Source organism: Phalangium opilio, unplaced genomic scaffold (assembly GCF_054372755.1).
Source record: "Phalangium opilio isolate 3A_F unplaced genomic scaffold, DU_Popi_V2 ptg000002l_1, whole genome shotgun sequence".
NCBI classification, from domain to species: domain Eukaryota; kingdom Metazoa; phylum Arthropoda; class Arachnida; order Opiliones; family Phalangiidae; genus Phalangium; species Phalangium opilio.
In genome coordinates this window covers 13,569,589-13,589,895 of record NW_028324144.1, presented here as the reverse complement: position 1 = coordinate 13,589,895, position 20,307 = coordinate 13,569,589, and the positions used below count along the sequence as shown (strand labels likewise).

Below are 20,307 nucleotides of genomic sequence, written 5' to 3'. Positions count from 1 at the left end.
TTGTAAAAAGGGTTTATCTTTTTCAGCACACTGAATGCATTCAACACTTTTTCGAGGCAAACAACCTGTTGCCAAACTTTTTTGTCCGCTGTGGGAACGCCATTGACCAAGATATGCAGTTCGTGATTTTTGGGCAATGTCTTGGGAATCATCTTCAAATTTTTCTCCACGGGTATTGGAAGATAAATTACTCTTCCCTTCAAAGCTTTAACCGTGCCAAACTGCATGTTGGAGTTGGTTTTGGTGCCTAACCGCACCACAGTGTGGAAGGCCTTCACAAGCTGAATTAAAACTTTCTCAAACATGTTTAAACTGGTGACATCTAGTGGAGGATTGTCAACCGCCAAGTTGTTCAGAAAACATCTGATGGGAACTTTACCCTTTCCCAAATCCGTAGCGCAGTAACGACATAGTAGCATGTCTGCTTCTCTCGTGTCGGAATTATTCATTATCCAACCAGCTCTTAAAATCAGATAGGCCTCGTTCTCAAAAACAGCTCTGTTTACCAGTTTTTCTACTGCTCTTAAATCAGATTTTTTCAGTAATCTTAAACAGCAGTCGCAGGGCGTATCGTGAAACTCGTTGGTGTTTAGCATTGCCCGAGCGAATTGATTCTCGTAAAGACTCAAGATTTGACTTTCATCGAGACTCGGCTGAGGAGCGTTAACGCTTACTTCGGGAGCATCGTTTTGTTCCTTATTTAAATTTTTCCCACGTGTAGCAAGGGTTTTCCTTAATTCCGCCATGACATTCGTCACAGACTCGTAATCACCACTTTCAATTTCAGTTGAGATTTTAGTTAACGCGTTGAGTAACGCTTTGACGTGATAAATATTATTCAGAATATTTCTTATTCCCGAATAGTGAGGAGCCAGTTCAGCTAAAGCACGCAAATGACTTTGGCACTCTTCGCTATCAGCGCAGTAAGCAGTGTGTCCTAGGAACGGAACTATTCTCACCACTATTTCGTCCCCATCTGGTGGTATAGACACGTTTGATTTTTTGCAAAATTGTTTTCTTAATTCGCAAAGGTCCAAATCAGAGTCAAAAATTTTAGTCAAAGATTTTTCATTCGCATTGGCAACTGTGTTTACGAAAGCTAGTACTTTTGCAATGGCTCGAGTTCGAACATTACAAATATCACTGCATTCCCAATATACAGTTTTGTTTAAGGTTTCAATAAACCCACCTTCATTGATCACAAAATTTGCTTTTGGATTCTTCTCTTCAGTTTCAACAATGTTGAAGAGATTCGTAACAACACCCGACTCATTAACTTGTAAAACTAGTTCAACATTACTAGTTGCGTTATTGTTTTTCATGTCAACGATATTTCCCATTTCGTCAACAAACAATTCTTTAGTCGAACTGGTAGCACGGTCTCTCAGAACTTTACTTATACTACCATCAGAATCCAATTTAAAAATTTTGCCGTAATGTGACTCATCGCCATTTTTCAATATTTTACCATTATTTCCAATCACATAATAGGTAGTTTCATGAAAATAGGCCTCTTTCATGCTACTGTGAAGCCTTTTCCCACCCACAACTTCTGCCAAATTGCCAGGGTCAATGGACCCAATTTCTTTGATTTTCTGAACAAAATCCTTAAATTCACTAACAATGCTCGTTAGTTGGGCGTGGTAAGCCGAATATAATTGCCTTTTCAAATGCAATATTCTACCAGCTAGCACTTGGCATTTTAGCTTGTGAGAGATAGACTTCGTGCGTTGTTTTTTAGTCTCACCGTTAAAAGACTCTGACGCCGCCAGTCTTTCAGTTAGACGTTTTACTAAAAACCTTTTATAGCTTTCGGCTATAATTTTTTTGTTTTTCGTTTTGAAAATCCCCGCATTGAGGAGCTTTTTCGCAAAACCAAATTTATCTACTTTAGTTGGTTTATGTTTGGGTTTTATTTTTTTTGAGCAAAAAGCAACATTAGTGGTGCCACCTGGTGCCATAGCCCTTTTACAACCTTTTGCTGTACCAAGCGCAAGTTTACGCTGAACATAGTTATTTGCATTTCTTCTCTTAAAATTGTCTTGGTTTTTCAAATAACATTCCTTATTCTTAACTCGCTTAGCTTTCTTTTTTGCAAAGCTTTACTGTTAACTAACAGTTCCAATTTATTTTGGGCTCTTTCTTTTTGCATTGCTAAGCATTTATTTTTTCTCTTTATTTTCTCCCGACAAAACATTATGAAAATTTACGAATCGCACAAGAAAGCAAATCTTATTCAACCCCTGCAGAGTTCTAGTCAGTACAAGCAGTACCGTATTTGACGCAGTTTGCAATGGGTCACAAGGAAACCTTAATCCCACACTGGAACTTGCAATTTGGATACACAAAGAGATCCAATTAATGGGAACACAGAGAACTCAATTAATGAGAGCACAGAGAACCCAATTAATGAGAGCACAGAGAACCCACTTGCCAAACACAAAGAATTGGCCGAATAATAGGTACACAGGGAACCTTTTAGGCGCACAGAAAGAACCCAGTGTCAAAAAAAAACTTCTGACAAAATTGCAAATTGTAAAAAGAAAAAAAAATACAATATAAATTAATGAAGATAATATAATTACAAGGGAAAGTGAAACCTATTAAGACTAAGAGTAAATAAGACAATTTCACAATCTGAAATGAGAACAAAAGTTATTGTACAATAGGAACATAAAAAAACCAAAAATACTTAAGTTTATAAATCATATAAAACCTTAAAAATTAAGATTCGTGGCAATTAATATTCTTTTACAAGTCTTCGGAATTGTAAGAGAACGGAACGACGTGAAAATTGTAACAATTCCCGCCAAAAAAGAAGCCAAGAGAATAAGCTTTTTTAATTTATTGCCCTCTGGAGTCTGGAACAGTAGCATGGAGCAATTATACCTGGAAACGTTTCTGTAAAATCATGCTATCACTCCAGTTTAATTGCTCTATGGTACTTCCCCTAGCCCGGGGAATATTTTTGGCGGGAAAGTACTATTACTTATTTACTTGTTAAAGCAATCCGTTTATCAACCTCGTAAGTATGTTTTAAACACAATTTTTAATAGTTAAAATTATTAATTAACGGGTTTTGAAGCTAAGTCATAAAATTTGAAGTTATAATGTTTAAATTTATTGTCAAACTTTAAACTAGATAGAAAGTAATTGATTGTAAACTATTCAATGAAATTTCTTGTTTGTCGGTTTGGGTTTAGTAATGGAAGGCAAAAATATAAAAGTAGTAAATGCCTACTTTTACGGCGGAGGCGGCCTTGGCGGCGGCGGTCGCGGACGGGGCGGAGGACGGGGCGGAAGACGAGGCGGAGGATGGGGCGGACGACGAGGCGGCGGTCGCGGACCTTGGCAATGGGTCCGGACTTGCTATAAGTGCAAGAAGGCCGGCCACATCATGCGGGAATGTCCGCAAAACGGAGGTACTAAATATTTTCGATTGCTTTTCCCAGGGCTACCTAAAAACTTCTATGCACTTCGTTAAAGGTCTCATTTAGGGAAACTAGTTTTAAATTTAATAAAATGTTATAGAGAGCTTTCAGTTGGAGCCGAGTCTCGTGACATAATTTACGCTGCCATATTGGAGGGTTTAAAGCAGGAATGAAGCCGAGACCACCCAATATGGCTCCCAGAAGACTTGGGTGGGTGTGACGTACTACTATCCCATCTGAAAGCTCCCTACTGAATTTAAAAAAGACAGTGAAGTTCCCTGCTATCCCTAGGTAGCCCTAATGCAAGCAATCTTAGTTAGAGCCCTTTATCGCCATGGCTCTCATAGCGTAATTTTGTTCTAATATTGGCAATGGGGTAGAAAGATATTCTATGGTATAAAAGTATCTAAAGAAAATGGGATATTAAACTGAAATTGTAGGACTGAGAAACTCTGCATGTAAGACCAAAATGAATTATTATATAAAAAAGGACTTGGTTTGCCCAAGCCTAAAAAGCAAAACGATAAGTTTTTTTCCCAGTTGACTGAAGCGCGGATATTTTATTTTTCTATATAATTTTAAAGACAATCCGTATTTTACTACTCTTTAGAATTTAATTCAATCTCCTGATTTTACTGCTAATGGATTTATTTCCTATAAATTAATTGAAATAAAAAATTACTTATCTCAGATATTTCATGATAAAATTTTACGAAAATGGAATTGTTGAAAAATCTGAGATAAGTAATTTTTTATTTCAATTAATTTATAGGAAATAAATCCATTAGCAGTAAAATCAGGAGATTGAATTAAATTCTAAAGAGTAGTACAATACGGATTGTCTTTAAAATTATATAGAAAAATAAAATATCCGCGCTTCAGTCAACTGGGAAAAAAACTTATCGTTTTGCTTTTTAGGCTTGGGCAAACCAAGTCCTTTTTTATATAATATCTGTTCCTTCAGTCTGCATTTGTATTAATCTATTATAAAAGAATTTTTTGCCTGAAATGCGAAATTTTTCACTTCTAGGACGAGGTTAAAAATGGTTTTTCACTTCTACTAATTCTTATAAGATACGGCTCACAATTCGTTTTAGAACCCGAGCTTAATAGTCAACTTCAAAACGAACATCCTGCCACGATTTTTAAACTATCAAATCCGTATCTTTTACAGTCCACTCTGCGATTACAATTATCCATGACATTGCGTTCACTGCCCTTGTACGTTTACAGTGAGTGGCACCGTGGCCAGTTATTTTAATTAAAATACCTAGGCCACAGGTCCAGTTTTAAAAAAATGCTTATTTCCAACACTGATCCATCTATCCTTATGCCTTACTGAAGGCTACAGTGAAATATCCATGAAGCGTAAGCTTCCATTATAAATCCATGGCCTAAGTAAGGCAACTTAAGCCTTGGTCGAAACTAACATCTAAAATATAAATTAAAAAGGTATCTTAAGTATAGAATTTCAACCGAGACACATAATTAAACGAAAAATAGACCCGCCAGAGAAATTTTTAATAAATATAGTGTTATATTTATTTGAAAAATATCAAGTTAAAGTTTCAAGGCGGTGAAATGGCAAATTAGCATCGTCTACTGTAGAGTAATGAACAATTAGCGTCGTCTGCTGTAGAATAATCTTTTGAGGTACTTACATTTTTAATTAAATTAACATACTTAGACTTAATTAATTTTCATGAAACTTGAAAAAGGCACACCTTGAATAGTTACTTGTTAATTTGAAAGTATTCCGAAACGTAACTTCGCTTTAGTTTTTAAATGATTCGATGTACAGGAGCACCAAAAACCCCATGTTATTCCTATGGGAAAATCGGCGAAAATCTGTGAATTTTCATTTAACATTACGGGAGGGTGTGGGATCTTATCTAGAAGGGCCTACCGGCCCTCTAGAATAAAAAAGTATATCGTACACAAACCAGCCAAAGGTGTTAAAGGCTCAAGCATATATATAGTTGTCTTATATACGGTTACATGATAGGTAATGCAACCACCACTACCACCACCACCACCCCAAGCACAACCACCACAACCACAACCACCACTACCACCACCACCACCCCAAGCACCACCACCACCACCCCAAGCACCACCACCACCACCCCAAGCACCACCACAACCACCACCACCCCAAACACCACCATCCCAACCAACAATATGGAAACATCACTGTAAATATTTTGTAAGTATTAAACCACATTTAAAAAAGTTAACACTTTTATTATATTGGGGCACAGGAAAAGAAGTTACTATTGGGGGTTTTTTTTTTCACTAATATCTTGAAAGCCTAAGTTTTAAATATTTTTGCATTCTCAATTCTTTTTTTGAGTTTCAATTAAAAATTTTCATTGAAGATAATTAATATATTTTTTCTTATATTTTTTGTAGCATCATCACCATATTAATTTTCATTCATTTTTTTTTGTCAAAAAGCATTTAACCAAATAAATTAATTTCATCCAAAATTATTGCATTCTTTTTAATTCATTTTAATGGACTAATATTCCATTCTTATTAATCCATTTTAGAAAAGTTTTATTTCCTTTAAAATAATAAATGGTTACCCCAATCATTTGTTTATGCTTTGAACGGGAGAAATGGTTTCCCAGCCATTTTTAAGACACTTTTGACCCGCAATTACGTTATTCCTTGACTTAAAAATGGTTATCTCTTGAACCAAATAATTTTTTCCATCAATATTCATCTATTTAATAAATTAAAGGACCGTTCTAATTAATCCATTTTAATAAATTTTATCCCTTGAACTTAAGAAAATGTTTCCCAGTTATTTCTTTATCCCTTGAATTGAAGACTCATTTTCCCAGCCATGTTGTTATTTTTTAAAAAATTCAATTAACTTTCCCATCATTATTCCATTCTTTTTGATCCATTTTAATAAATTAATGTTCGTTCTAATTAATCCATTTTAATAAATATTATCCCTTTAACTGAAGAAAAGATTTACCAGTCATTTCATTACCCCTTGAACATAGGAAATGATTTCCCAACCATTTTGTTATCTTTTGAAAAAATAAACTAACTTTTCCTTCCTTATTCCATTCTTTTTGATTCAAAACCATTTAGTTTTCCAGTTATCTAAAAAATGGTTGACCCGTTTGAAACTACAAATATATTTCATAAAAACATTTTCTTATCCCTTTAACTCCTATTAACAGAAATAAACAATTTATACCAATATGAAAGTATCATTAATAGCTGTAAGCAAATATTAATAAATGAAACAATTTCTTTATCAACTCGCGTTAATCAATTTCTTCAATCTTCATAACTCAATGAAATTTTGTCGAATTTTAAAGCAAATAAATGGTGTGGTTTCGATTAAACAAACGTTACTAGATGGGCCCGTAGTCCAAGAGTGGGGTTGACAGGGTTTATTTGTTTATCAGTGTGTAAAGGGATTTAATTAGCCTCTATGCCTAATTGCTAATTAAGTCATATTTGTCCAATTGCTAATTCCAATTAATTGCTAATTCCAATTGAATTAGTTGCCAGTTAATTAGCACAGCTCTGGTTTTTTTGGTGACACGGTTTTGTGATCGTGCGACATTAAAAAGAGGCTATTGCTTATTGTTTTCTTGGGCAATGTTAAAATAATCATTATATAAATAAACTGGTCATCGTTTAATTTTTTCTTAGGTAACTAAAAATAAGCACTAAAAAAATAATAAAAAATTTAATAGTTACCCAACAAAAATGATCGGAAGAGTCCGAATAAAAAATATTAATTGGTTTGTTGACAGGGTTTAGTGATCGTGTGATCTATCGATTAATTTACCAGCAATTTCAAGGAACAAAATGATGTACGTATTTGTTATCATTGGCCGGTGACACCAGTTTAGAAACCTGTTAACAAACCCTTATGCGTAGAGTTTGCAAAAAGACATGAAATTTAGCGCTTAAACTTAATTTTTCTCAAAATCCTTAAAAATGGTCCTAGAAAAAGGTTTAAACTTTCATATGCCTAATACCGTTTTGCTTGACTGCATGTCGCCGTCAAATTCTTTTAAAGCCTAGATCATATAGGATAGTATCCACCCTTGATTTTCATTTCGCAACACACGTTGGATTCGTAAACCTCGACGCGCACAACGATTAGAAGCATTAAAATGCAAACACAACAACACACTGAGCGCATACATTTATTATTATAGTAAATAAAATTTCTCACTACAGCTGTTTTCAAAGCAGAAGCGACCGAAAGACGGCGGTAAAGAAAAATTCTCCGGCCCATTAAAGGTAGGGAACGAAATTCAAATGCAAGGCGCGTCCCATCAACAAACAACATTGAATTCGTTTTACGCAATTATAATATTGAAATTTTATACAATTAAGTAATATTTAAGAAAACAAAGCACTACTTTCAAAGTCTAAACTTAAGTACGACGATACGAGAAGGCGAAGTAACGGGCAACGAGAGGCAAACATTTTTTTAAAAGGCAAAAATTAATGGTAAGCCAAGGCTTAGCGCAATTTCACCGCCTTAAAAAGAGTGCCAAGTTTAGAAATAGATTGTGGGACAATAAAAAGGTGGAAAATTATGAAATTAGGCTTATATTAAAGCTTGAAACCTACTTTATATTATATTTAAAATCCATCCGTGAGCAAATCCTCAAAAAATATGAAAATGGCAACGAAAAAGGACCCACTCTCAAATTTTTTTCCCCTTAAAAAAAATGGCGGCCACAAACGGGGTAATTTGTCACGGCGGCAATATTAAAGCAGTCTTATCTCACTATCGATAGGCCATTTCAACCAAAAGGCATTATGAAAAAACAATCGGATTATTATGACGCAACTATACGTAAAAAAAAGGCCAATATTGGTCGCGCTGATATTTACCAATAAAACAGCGTATCCATGCTAAAATATCGCAGATTGGGGTAGTTTTTAAAATTTAAAATTAAACATATGGTGGTAGCTTGTAATTCCGAACACTTTTTTAAAATCGATTGAAACATGACACACGTATAATGTTATGAGAAATATTTGATATTGTACCAAATAGCTTGAACATTTGCGCTACTTTTGAGCCTATTTTGAGCCAAAATTACCGGTAACTTGTGGAGAAATATCTATTTCCCCATTTCTAGTAGTGGCGTCCAATTCCGAACTGATGTCTTGTAATTCCGACGTAGGGGGTTTCAATTCCGACCCCCCGCTTCCAATTTCTGACCCCCCGCTTCTAATTGCCGACCCCCCGCTTCTAATTTCCGACCCCCCGCTTCTAATTTCCGAACCCCCGCTTCTAATTTCCGAACCCCCGCTTCTAATTACCGAACCTGCTTAAAAACAATAATAAAAAACTCATAATTTCATTAAACATTTATTTAGTGGAAAAAACAGTTTAGGTAAGTATAGGCCTAGGTACAATGTGGATTTAACGGGGATAAATAGAAGTCTTTAAAGTAAGGTGGAAAAAAGGCAATTATCGCAACGATGCTTGTAACCACCAGTGCAAGCTAACCCTTTCTTTGCTTCACTCAAGTTGCAGCATTTAAAGCAGTTCCAGTTCTTGCAAACACTGCAACACACCCACACTTCATTAGCCTCCCTATTTTCCCATCGTGTGTCGCAAGATTGGCAGACTGTTTTTTTATCAGGACGGAATTTTTTAGTTTTAGTGGCTTTCTTGGCCAAAATTTTCTCCTTAGCTGCTGCCTTGTTTGCTGTAACTGTCGCCTTTTTCTCCAATTTTGCCCGCTTCCGCTCTTCCTTCTCATTCTGTAATTTCACCCTTTCTTCCTCCCTCTTTTGCTTCTTTTCTATCTTTTCTATTTCTTTTTTTTTCATTTTCCTCTCTCTTTGTGGCCATAAGCGAGATAAATTCGGGTCCAGTTAAATGCTGCGGGATTACCATTTGATTTCTCTTCCGCTTTTCAACTCGTTTATGAGCTGGGTAGGAGAGAATTCCCCGAAAAGCTGGCGTTGCGATTGCGAAATTGCTAGCAATTGAAGTTGATGGACAGTTGGTTGCTGATTCAGATGATGTGGGCTTGCTTATGAGAACTGAGGATGAATGTGTGCTTAAGTTCAAGGCAGCCGTAAAGTTGAAAGATGGCTGGGAATTCCTCTGCGTGGGTGACGGCGGAGGCTTGCTCAGGGTGGCTGATTGCGGAGGCTTGCTCAGGGTTGCTGATTGCGGAGGCTTGCTCAGGGTTGCTGATTGCGGAGGCTTGCTCAGGGCGGCTGAAGGCGGAGGCTTGCTCAGGGCGGCTGAAGGCGGAGGCTTGCTCAGGGTGGCTGAAGGCGGAGGCTTTATTAAGGCTGCTACAGGAACTTTAGTTTTTGAATACGGAACCGCAAAAGAACGTTTTCTAATTGTTGAAGTTGGTATGGAAATGCCCGGCGATACAAACCCTCGAGCTGCCGAAGTAAAATTACTTGTCTGGTCAGAGACATTCAAAGTGGATTTTTTCGACGTGGCAGTCGCCTCAGCATTGCAAGTTTTTGAAGTTGAACTTGGAGGTGTAGATCGGACAGGTCGGTTTGTAACTTGATTGTGTGGCACAGTTGGGAATGCCGAATTTTGTCCAGAGTTCTCAAATGTTTCAAAATCTTCCCTTGGAGAATGGAAAAAGTCGTTGACTGATGCTAAAGTGCTTGTAAAACCCAACTCTGATGATTTGTCGGATATGGGGGCTTTCATCGCGGCGAAATAATTTTTGAGAGTTTTCCACGCATCAAACAATGGTTCTGCGATGTCAAAGCCTTCTTCTTCCATTAACCTGAACTCCCGAATCTTTTTTTCACCCAACGCTTCTTCGAGGTTTTTCATAGATTGCTTCATTTTGTCAAATTCATTGTTCGGCGCAGTCTCAACTTCCTGATCATCGTCAAACAACTCTGATGGTAACAGTTTGGTTTCGTCTATTGCCAACCTGTTCACGGGAAATACCCCACTCGCCCGAAAGCCATGAATGATAGTGGCCGTGCTTATAGTGTTCTCCCAACATCCCCGAAAGACACGAGAAAAGGTTTTCTTGTCGACAAATTTTCCAGTTTCCGTTTGGTACTGTTGAACAGCTTTTGTCCAATTGCATTTCATTGCCTTAAAGACTGAAACATCAAGAGGTTGCAAGATGTGGGAGGAATGTGGGGGTAGACAGTACAGTTCTATGCCATTTTCTTCGCACAGTCTGCTTGTGTCCAAATTGACGTGACTACTATGTCCATCTAGCAGCAAAACAACGGGTCTAGCAGGTGGAATGCATTTTAAAAAGTGGTTTTTTATCCACCCCTGGAAAACTTCAGAAGTCATCCATCCAGATTTTGAGAGCGCGAAACGTGACCCTTCAACTCCGTCTTCGAGAGGATTGTGTGTAAGACGAGTTCCGCTAAAAATCTGAAAGGGTGGGATTGCGCTTCCAGACGCGGATACTGCGCACAAGACCGTTATTTGTGTCCGTGTATCCCCTGCAATCTGCATAACATTTTTCTGTTTCCTAGACGCAAGGACCTTGCCAGTTTTCGGTGACAAGCAAAACCCGCTTTCATCCGCGTTCCAAACACGGTCTCCACCATGGTCAAGCATACCAAGGCCAGACATAAATTTCTGGTACCCTTGAAACCAACGATTAATTGCAGTTGGTGTACATGCAGTGGCTCGAGAAATATGCAAGGGCTCGGCGGTTCTCAGCTTCACGTCAGGATTTCTTTTTAAAAATCCACGGAACCATTCTTTTCCGGGTTTGTTATCTTTAAAAGGTGTTATTCTTCCTTCTCTCTGAACCATATCTCGTACTTTATCAAAAATTTGATGTTTTACGCGACCATATCCGATTTTGGACATCTTGATCGCCCAGTTAGCCAGATCTCTCTCTTCGTCATAACTTAAAACAGACTTTCTTCCAACTTGGGCACTGTCATATTTAACCGAAAGTTTGCCATGCAAGGTAGTTTTAGGGATGTGGTAAAGGGCAGCCGCTTTGGTAATAGAAAGACGTCCTTCACGAACGTCTTCGAGAGCTTTGACAACATCCATATCTGTGTATTTTGATTTGTTTTTACGTGGTTTTTAACACCACCACCTGTAATGTGGTATAACTATGGTGAAATAAACTTCAGCGCCTATCTCATTTGTATGCTAAATTGGGATTATCTAAAACTGAAATATTTTTTTCATTAGGTGAATCGGGATAAAATTCCCTAACCAAGGCTTAAGTTTTGGGACGTTAATTCTATAATAAATTTCGCTTTCAAGTTTTAAATCTCTCGTAGGTTAATAGGATAAAAAAGATTATTAATAAATGCAACAGCGATTTACATTACCTTGATCGTCATATTCCATATTCAAGTAGGTATAAACCTTTAGCGACCCGTTTATGCAAAAGTTTGAAACGCGCGAACGCAAATTTTCAAACTTGGCGCGAGATTGAACCGTTATTTTTTTTATCGCGGAATAGTGTACGAGTACGAGTGACGGCGCCGCGGCGGGGAGGGAAGGAAACAGGGACTTTACGCTAGCCGGGTTAAACTAAAGTTGTCTGCTTGAAAAGCCCGGGAAAACGTATCGCCGTATTATCGAGGATAACTAATCTGTTAAACCATGTCGTTTAATAGCGTTAAATTTAATTTTACTGTCGATAATTTATGATTAATGGAGTGTTGTTTCGAGTGGTCGGAATTAGCTGCTCGCAAAGGTTTTTATAAATATTCTTTTATTAATTTAATTTTGAGCCAAAATTTCGTTACGAATGCTTATTTTGTGGGGGAAAACTTGACGTTTTGGCTGAAATTGAGTTTATTTGCCTCTGATTTATCTGAAGAAAATGAAACCTTATTTTCGGAGGCATCAGGGTCGGCATTCCCTTTAATTGACGTTAAATTAAATTCGCAAATTAGGTACATTTTTATTTCGTGTCACATCGTTCCCTGACTTTTAGATATGGATTTGAAATGATGTTTTTCGGATAGACAATGAATCAAGGCATAATTTAAGCCTATTTTTCACGGTCTAAAGCCTCGCAAGTAAAAGAAAAATCAATTTAAAAAAACTGTTCGGAATTAGAAGCGTTCGGAATTACAAGCCACCACCATACTTAAAATTAATTTTTCTCAAAAACCTTAAAAATGGTCCTAGAAAAAGGTTTAAATTTTGATATAAAACCGTTCCCAAGCGTAACAAACGAATATTTCATTTCAAAAGGGTGGCCACAAAATGGCTAAATTTGAAAAAAACTCCATGTTATTTCTATGGGAAAATTTAACTTTTTCACCAAAAGGGCTGATTAATTTTATGGAAATGAAAACCACCCTTAGCAACTTTATTTTTTATACAATAAACTAATGGGTGGATCTTCTTGAAATTTTAACCACATATTGAGGGCCCGAATTGGAGTTCTGTGGAATTTTTTCAAAGCAGTTAATACGGTACAAAAAAAGTTATAACCAATCAAAAAACCATCCTTATACATTAAAGTCGGTATGAGGTCTTATCTAAGAGAGCTATCGCTCTCCTAGAATTTAGGTCATGAGGGAGTTAGTGCTTATCTCGACGACCTGATAGTTATTTCATTAACTTTCGAAGAGCATATGGCTACTTCACATGTCTTTGCGCCTTCAGTAACACTGGCTTCACCATAAAGGCGAGTATACCAAGTTGGTCAAAAAGAAACTTCCATATAGAAAGGCGTCACGTTTGATTCAGCAAAGACTACCGCCGTTAGCGAGTATCCCGTTCCTAGGAACGTCAAGGAATTGAGAACATTTCTGGGAATGGTTATCGCCTTTTCAGAGTAGGCTTTTCAAAAATTACAGATCCTTTGCATGTTTCATTACATAAAGACACCAAATGTAACTGGACGCAGCTACAGCAATCTGCATTCATGACCCTTAAACAAGCCTGTATTTTCACTTAACTTCATAAATTCGGCTATTTAAATCTTTCTCCACGAACGGTACAGGGGAATATAAATAACGCTGCACCTGACCCTATATTGTCGCGCCCCCGAACTAATTTTAAGACGGTCAAATGTCTATTGTTATGCATCAAAAATGGGCTAGGGGCAGTACTGTGCCAGAAGGAAGGCTGCCGCCGCCGAAAGTAACTACTCCGTCACGGAACGAAGGTGGCCAGGTGAAAGAGTTTTACTGACCATAAAGCAGCACGTGATCCGACAGGAAAACTAGCACGATGGCGTTTGATTATCCAGATTTACGTTAGTAGGGTTAATAGGGGGCTCCCAGGCCAAGCACTGTGGAAGGCAGGGGCGGTGCGGGTGGTGCGAGGGGGGAGCAGATGGCGCCAGTGTCGCTGGAACTTTCGAGAAGTTTAATTTTATCACAAACACTAAGATAAGATAAGGAATAAGAAAAATAAAAACTTGGAATTCAAATCAGTTCAATTCTAGTGAAGTTTAAAAATTAATCTCTTAATGCTGATAAGATAACGGGGATATCTCGGAGAAAAATAAATCAATACAGTAGTGGTATGTTATATACCATAAAATTCAATATAGACAAAGTTTGATAACACTCTATTTGAAATGAAACGCGTTCGCTTCTCAGGGTGCATAGTGCATATAATACCATATGAAGATAGGGTCAATTATGACGCAAGAAATAAACGACACTTCAATATGTTAATTAGATTAAAATTCGAGCCATTAAATTCCCCCGTATTAATAAAATGGCGAATGAATGAGGGAAATCCCAATGTGTGAAACCTATTGTGGGGGGTAAAACCCCGGAAAGGGTGCCACGTGAAAATATTCTCAAACCCAGATTGCAACATGTGACGCCCCAGAAAACCCATTACTCACCCCCAAGTTAAAGCTATAATGACGTAGAATATAATGGTTGTATAAATAGTCAGACCAGGCAAAGTAGAAAATCATTCCAGCCTCAAAGTTCGTAGAAAGGACGAAGAAGGGATCCAACAAGTACCATGTAAGTACTTAACCACACAATTACATTTCATCAACCCGGAATAGTAATAACCCATATGCTCATCCTAGGTTTAAAAACTCAATCGTCGTTGACTTTGAATTCCTGGAAGGTCGATCAACGGTTGGTGGACGGGAAAAAATTGTAAAGGAAGCGGCTGCCACAACGGTTGAAATAACGCCGAGGGTAGCATCATGGTCCTTTGAACCACCGTACTCGGATCAGGAACTCTCCCAGGAGGCCAAACAACAAAACCGGTGGATTTGCCACAATTTACACGGTCTCCCCTGGAATCACGGAGTTACGTCATACAACAAACTGGAGGCATGTTTATCTCAAGTCGTCCAAGGATACGAAAGGGTGTTTTGTAAAGGCGAAGAAAAGTGTTTTTTTCTCTTAAATATAATTCACCGGGACGTTATCGACTTAAATGGTGTGGGGTGTCCCAAAGCATCCGAAATCGACGAGGATGGACCCATGATCACGTGTTTGGTGGGTCATAAGACAATTTTTAAAAATGGGAAATATGTATGTGCCCTATCTAAATGTATACTTTATTCTGAATGGTTGTATAAACACCAAGATGATGTATATTCACAAATAGATTGAAAATAAATAAAAATTCACTTATTGTTGTTTGAAATAAAAAGAATTCTAAGATTTGATATAATATTGGTATTTTGATTAGACACATTCGGGGTTGAAGCGTACACATACTTATAAAGTTTAAAAAGTCACGTGGGGTTTGACGTGTAGTGGGAAATACAATCTACGCGCGGAGCTGGTGGGAAAAAACCACAAACTCGGCGCCAAGTCAAAGAAACCCGGGGAAATCATACAAAGATAAGCCAACTAGAATAAAACGGGGTTACACGAGTGAATAGATCACTCTTCAAGATGTTCCTCTGCGAGAAATGTACAACTACCTTCAGCTGCAAACGGAGCCTAGATCGACACACGCGCAGTTTACACGGTAATGTAAAATTTAATTGTAACTTCTGCGGTAAAGAATTTGCACGTCGGGATATTTTGATTCGACACCAACGGCATTTTAACCACGATGAGCCCGGGGTAAACTTAAACCCCCCGCGGGGAGCGTCATCACAACCCGGACCGTCGCACCGTATTACCCCGCCAAATTCTCCCGTAAAGAGGGCCGCTTCACCCACATTGGTGGGAATACCGAAAAAGCGACGAATGGAAAATGGTAAGTTTATATACAATTTAGATTATGTAGAAACGCTATCCTCTCCGGTTGAAAATTTTACATTAAATGTATGTTTAGGTCCAGAAATACTTCTCTCACAAGATGACGAAGGACTTAACACATTTATGGAGAAATGGGAGGATGAACAAAAGGAGTATGAACTCTCGTCTCAAGATGATGTTGGGCTGGACGAGTTCATGACAAATTGGGAGGTTCAACAAAACGCGGTTAACCCACCTGAACCGGAAATCGAGGAAATAAACGCGCTCGAGGACGCGATTTTTTCAGCTCGACTTACCGCGCCGGAAGGGGTTACAGATCCCGTATTGTTCTTAAATGAACATCGTGATAAACTGGAAACATATCTCAGAAACAAACTTTCGGAAAAGAGAGGAATAAAATGGTACATGGTGGTACGCGCGCGATACACGCGGGAACTCGGGAATACGGGAAGAGACGTCGAAACTAGTCCGTACGCAACTTTAACACCGGAAGTTATACCCCGACAGCTAGACTTAAGTCGGGAGAAATTAGCTGAAAGTATGAACAGCTTTGAGAGTAAGGGAAGCGGCTGGGTTTTGGACCGTATTCTATACGTCCAAATCAACATAATTCAATATCTACCCCTTGTTGGTGGAACCTATTTTCAATTACCACCCATAATTGAAAATAAAAAGGCTACTGTAAACCTGGAACCGGGGAATCCACTCGACAACAAGTGCTTCTTGTGGTCAATTTTGGCCAAGTTGCATCCCGCGACCAACCATCCTAGTCGAATCACTCATTATAGACCATATGAGAATGAACTGAACGTGTCCGGCATTACATTCCCCTTCGAGTTGGACGCATATAAACTGAAGATATTCGAGGAAAAGAATAACCTCTCCATCAATATTTTCGCGTATGAAAAGGGTTACTTTCCTCGGTATGTGAGTGAGAAAAAAGTCCCCGAAGCGCGACAAATTGATTTGCTATTGGTTTCAAATGGTGAATCAAAACATTATGTATTGATCCGACATCTAAGTCGACTTCTAAGCGACTTCACGAAACACAAAGTAACAGCCTATTATTGTCGGTATTGCTTGAAGAGAAGCTACATGGAGGAAGTACACAATAACCATGTGCGAGAGTGTAATGTACATGATCCACAACGCGTTATCATGCCTCACGATAAACCAGTTTTAAAATTCGAAAACTTTGGATGGAATCAAATGGTAATATACGAGATACATTTTATTTTAACGTTGGATATATCATAATATTTGTTACATAAACAGGTTCCATATATCATCGTTGCTGATTTCGAATCTCTTCTACCAAAAGTGTCAACGTGTCTGCCGGACTCGACACTGTCGTCAACTACGACATTAGCGTTACATGTAGCGTGCCGGTTTTCATACGCTATTGTCGGTCCAACCGGTGAGTTCAAAACCGTCAATCACGTGTCCTATTATCTAACATATTTGATTATTCGCAGGAAATCTCGTCAAGCATGAGGCGTACAGAGGGGGAGATGGAGCTTTGAAATTTCTGAAAATGCTTTTGGGTGAAGCCGATGTTATCGCCGAAATGTTGAAGGAAAATATTCCCATGCAACTTTCTGCTGATGAAGAAATCGCATTCCATACTTCAACGCACTGTTACGTTTGCGAGGAACCATTCATTGGAAAGATGGTCAAAACACGTGACCACGACCACTACACCGGAGTGTATAGGGGGTGTGCATGCCAGAGTTGTAATCTGAAGTTAAAAGCACCTAAATTCATCCCAGTCGTGATGCATAACTTGAGCAGGTAATTAACCATAATCTAGAATTATAACTTTATGCTAACTACGTAACACCAACAGATACGACGCCCACCTTATCATGCAGCAAATCGCCCTGATAAGAAACAAGAACATTGACTGTATCGCGTCCAACAGTGAAACGTACGTTTCATTCACACTAGGGAATTTACGTTTTGTGGATAGTATTCGGTTCTTACCGGCGTCACTCGAGACACTTGTTTCGAATGTGTCGAAAGGTGGACCGGCGAAATTCCCATTGTTGAACTCTGTATTCAACCCAGACGAGGTCAAGTTACTTCTTAGGAAGGGTGTTTACCCGTACACCTACATGGATTCGGAGAAGCGCTTTGACGAGAGGCAACTACCACCAATTGAGTGCTTCCACAACGACCTCACGAACGAACCCTTGGCCCAGGAAGATTACGCCCACGCTCAAAACGTGTGGCTATCTTTTAACATACAAAATCTGGGAGGGTATCACGATCTGTGCGTGTTGTCCGACACACTCCTTCTAGCCGATGTGTTCCACAATTTCCGCAAAATGTGTATGACATCCTATCGACTCGATCCCATGCTTATACCCTACCAGGTTTTGTATGTTAAAAGATTGCCACACGTTTTGAGCGTGGGCGTAATCTTCCTGGGCCAAGGGTTCGTTCGTGAGGTCGTTGTGGAAGCACTCAATTGGTGGTAGTTGCCTCTCGTCAAAGCACTTCTCCGAATCCATGTAGGTGTACGGGTAAACACCCTTCCTAAGAAGTAACCTGACCTCGTCTGGGTTGAATACAGAGTTCAACAATGGGAATTTCGCCGGTCCACCTTTCGACACATTCGAAACAAGTGTCTCGAGTGACGCCGGTAAGAACCGAATACTATCCACAAAACGTAAATTCCCTAGTGTGAATGAAACGTACGTTTCACTGTTGGACGCGATACAGTCAATCTTCTTGTTTCTTATCAGGGCGATTTGCTGCATGATAAGGTGGGCGTCGTATCTGTTGGTGTTACGTAGTTAGCATAAAGTTATAATTATAAATTATGGTTAATTACCTGCTCAAGTTATGCATCACAACTGGGATGAATTTAGGTGCTTTTAACTTCAGATTACAACTCTGGCATGCACACCCCCTATACACTCCGGTGTAGTGGTCGTGGTCACGTGTTTTGACCATCTTTCCAATGAATGGTTCCTCGCAAACGTAACAGTGCGTTGAAGTATGGAATGCGATTTCTTCATCAGCAGAAAGTTGCATGGGAATATTTTCCTTCAACATTTCGGCGATAACATCGGCTTCACCCAAAAGCATTTTCAGAAATTTCAAAGCTCCATCTCCCCCTCTGTACGTCTCATGCTTGACGAGATTTCCTGCGAATAATCAAATATGTTAGATAATAGGACACGTGATTGACGGTTTTGAACTCACCGGTTGGACCGACAATAGCGTATGAAAACCCGCACGCTACATGTAACGCTAATGTCGTAGTTTGTAACGGGGAGCCCGTTACCAGGGTTCATCACCAGATGGAGCAAGTTACACTAATCCCAGGGATCCCCGCTAGACGGCGCCCACTCCCAGAATACTGTACTTTGGACTTGTCGTCTGCTCGAGAGCCGGGATTGGCCGATCACCGGAGGCCCGAGGGGATATAATCAAACGTAGCCCGGGAATCTGGGCAGTTGGAGGAGTACCGGGATCACGATCAGATAATCGGACTTGCTTGTTATAATTGATTTTGTTATTTAATTACTTAATTTTACTAACGGATGTATATAATTTAATTAACCGGTTTATTGTTATAATAAATATATTTGATTGATTTAACTACGTAGTCGTGTGTTTCTAAGTGGAAAGCGCGCGATTACAAGTTGACGACAGTGTCGAGTCCGGCAGACACGTTGACACTTTTGGTAGAAGAGATTCGAAATCAGCAACGATGATATATGGAACCTGTTTATGTAACAAATATTATGATATATCCAACGTTAAAATAAAACGTATCTCGTATATTACCATTTGATTCCATCCAAAGTTTTCGAATTTTAAAACTGGTTTATCGTGAGGCATGATAACGCGTTGTGGATCATGTACATTACACTCTCGCACATGGTTATTGTGTACTTCCTCCATGTTGCTTCTCTTCAAGCAATACCGACAATAATAGGCTGTTACTTTGTGTTTCGTGAAGTCGCTTAGAAGTCGACTTAGGTGTCGGATCAATACATAATGTTTTGATTCACCATTTGAAACCAATAGCAAATCAATTTGTAGCGCTTCGGGGACTTTTTTCTCACTCACATACCGGGGAAAGTAACCCTTTTCATACGCGAAAATATTGATGGAGAGGTTATTCTTTTCCTCGAATATCTTCAGTTTATATGCGTCCAACTCGAAGGGGAATGTAATGCCGGACACGTTCAGTTCATTCTCATATGGTCTATAATGAGTGATTCGACTAGGATGGTTGGTCGCGGGATGCAACTTGGCCAAAATTGACCACAAGAAGCACTTGTTGTCGAGTGGATTCCCCAGGTCCACGTTTACAGTAGCCTTTTTATTTTCAATTATGGGTGGTAATTGAAAATAGGTTCCACCAACAAGGGGTAGATATTGAATTATGTTGATTTGGACGTATAGAATACGGTCCAAAACCCAGCCGCTTCCCATACTCTCAAAGCTGTTCATACTTTCAGCTAATTTCTCCCGACTTAAGTCTAGCTGTCGGGGTATAACTTCCGGTGTTAAAGTTGCGTGTGTGAACCCACGGAAGTACGGACTAGTTTCGACGTCTCTTCCCGTATTCCCGAGTTCCCGCGTGTATCGCGCGCGTACCACCATGTACCATTTTATTCCTCTCTTTTCCGAAAGTTTGTTTCTGAGATATGTTTCCAGTTTATCACGATGTTCATTTAAGAACAATACGGGATCTGTAACCCCTTCCGGCGCGGTAAGT

The 20,307-nt window shown here is 38.9% G+C and overlaps 2 protein-coding genes across 2 annotated transcripts; one reads left to right on the top strand and one right to left on the bottom strand.

Moving 5' to 3' along the window:
• Positions 1-15,186: 15,186 nt before the first annotated feature.
• LOC149720081 (uncharacterized) lies at positions 15,187-17,658 on the top strand. Its single transcript, XM_089864025.1, has 6 exons — positions 15,187-15,567; positions 15,646-16,781; positions 16,845-16,986; positions 17,045-17,360; positions 17,416-17,496; positions 17,592-17,658. Exons 1-6 carry the CDS (start codon positions 15,258-15,260, stop codon positions 17,656-17,658), a joined length of 2,052 nt encoding a protein of 683 aa, XP_089720151.1. The 5' UTR covers positions 15,187-15,257.
• Positions 17,659-17,866: 208 nt separating this feature from the next.
• Positions 17,867-19,056, bottom strand: LOC149720080 (uncharacterized). The gene is made up of 2 exons (XM_089864014.1): positions 18,406-19,056; positions 17,867-18,350 (listed from the first exon to the last, which is right to left on the bottom strand). Exons 1-2 carry the CDS (start codon positions 18,660-18,662, stop codon positions 17,867-17,869), a joined length of 741 nt encoding a protein of 246 aa, XP_089720140.1. The 5' UTR covers positions 18,663-19,056.
• Positions 19,057-20,307: the final 1,251 nt, after the last annotated feature.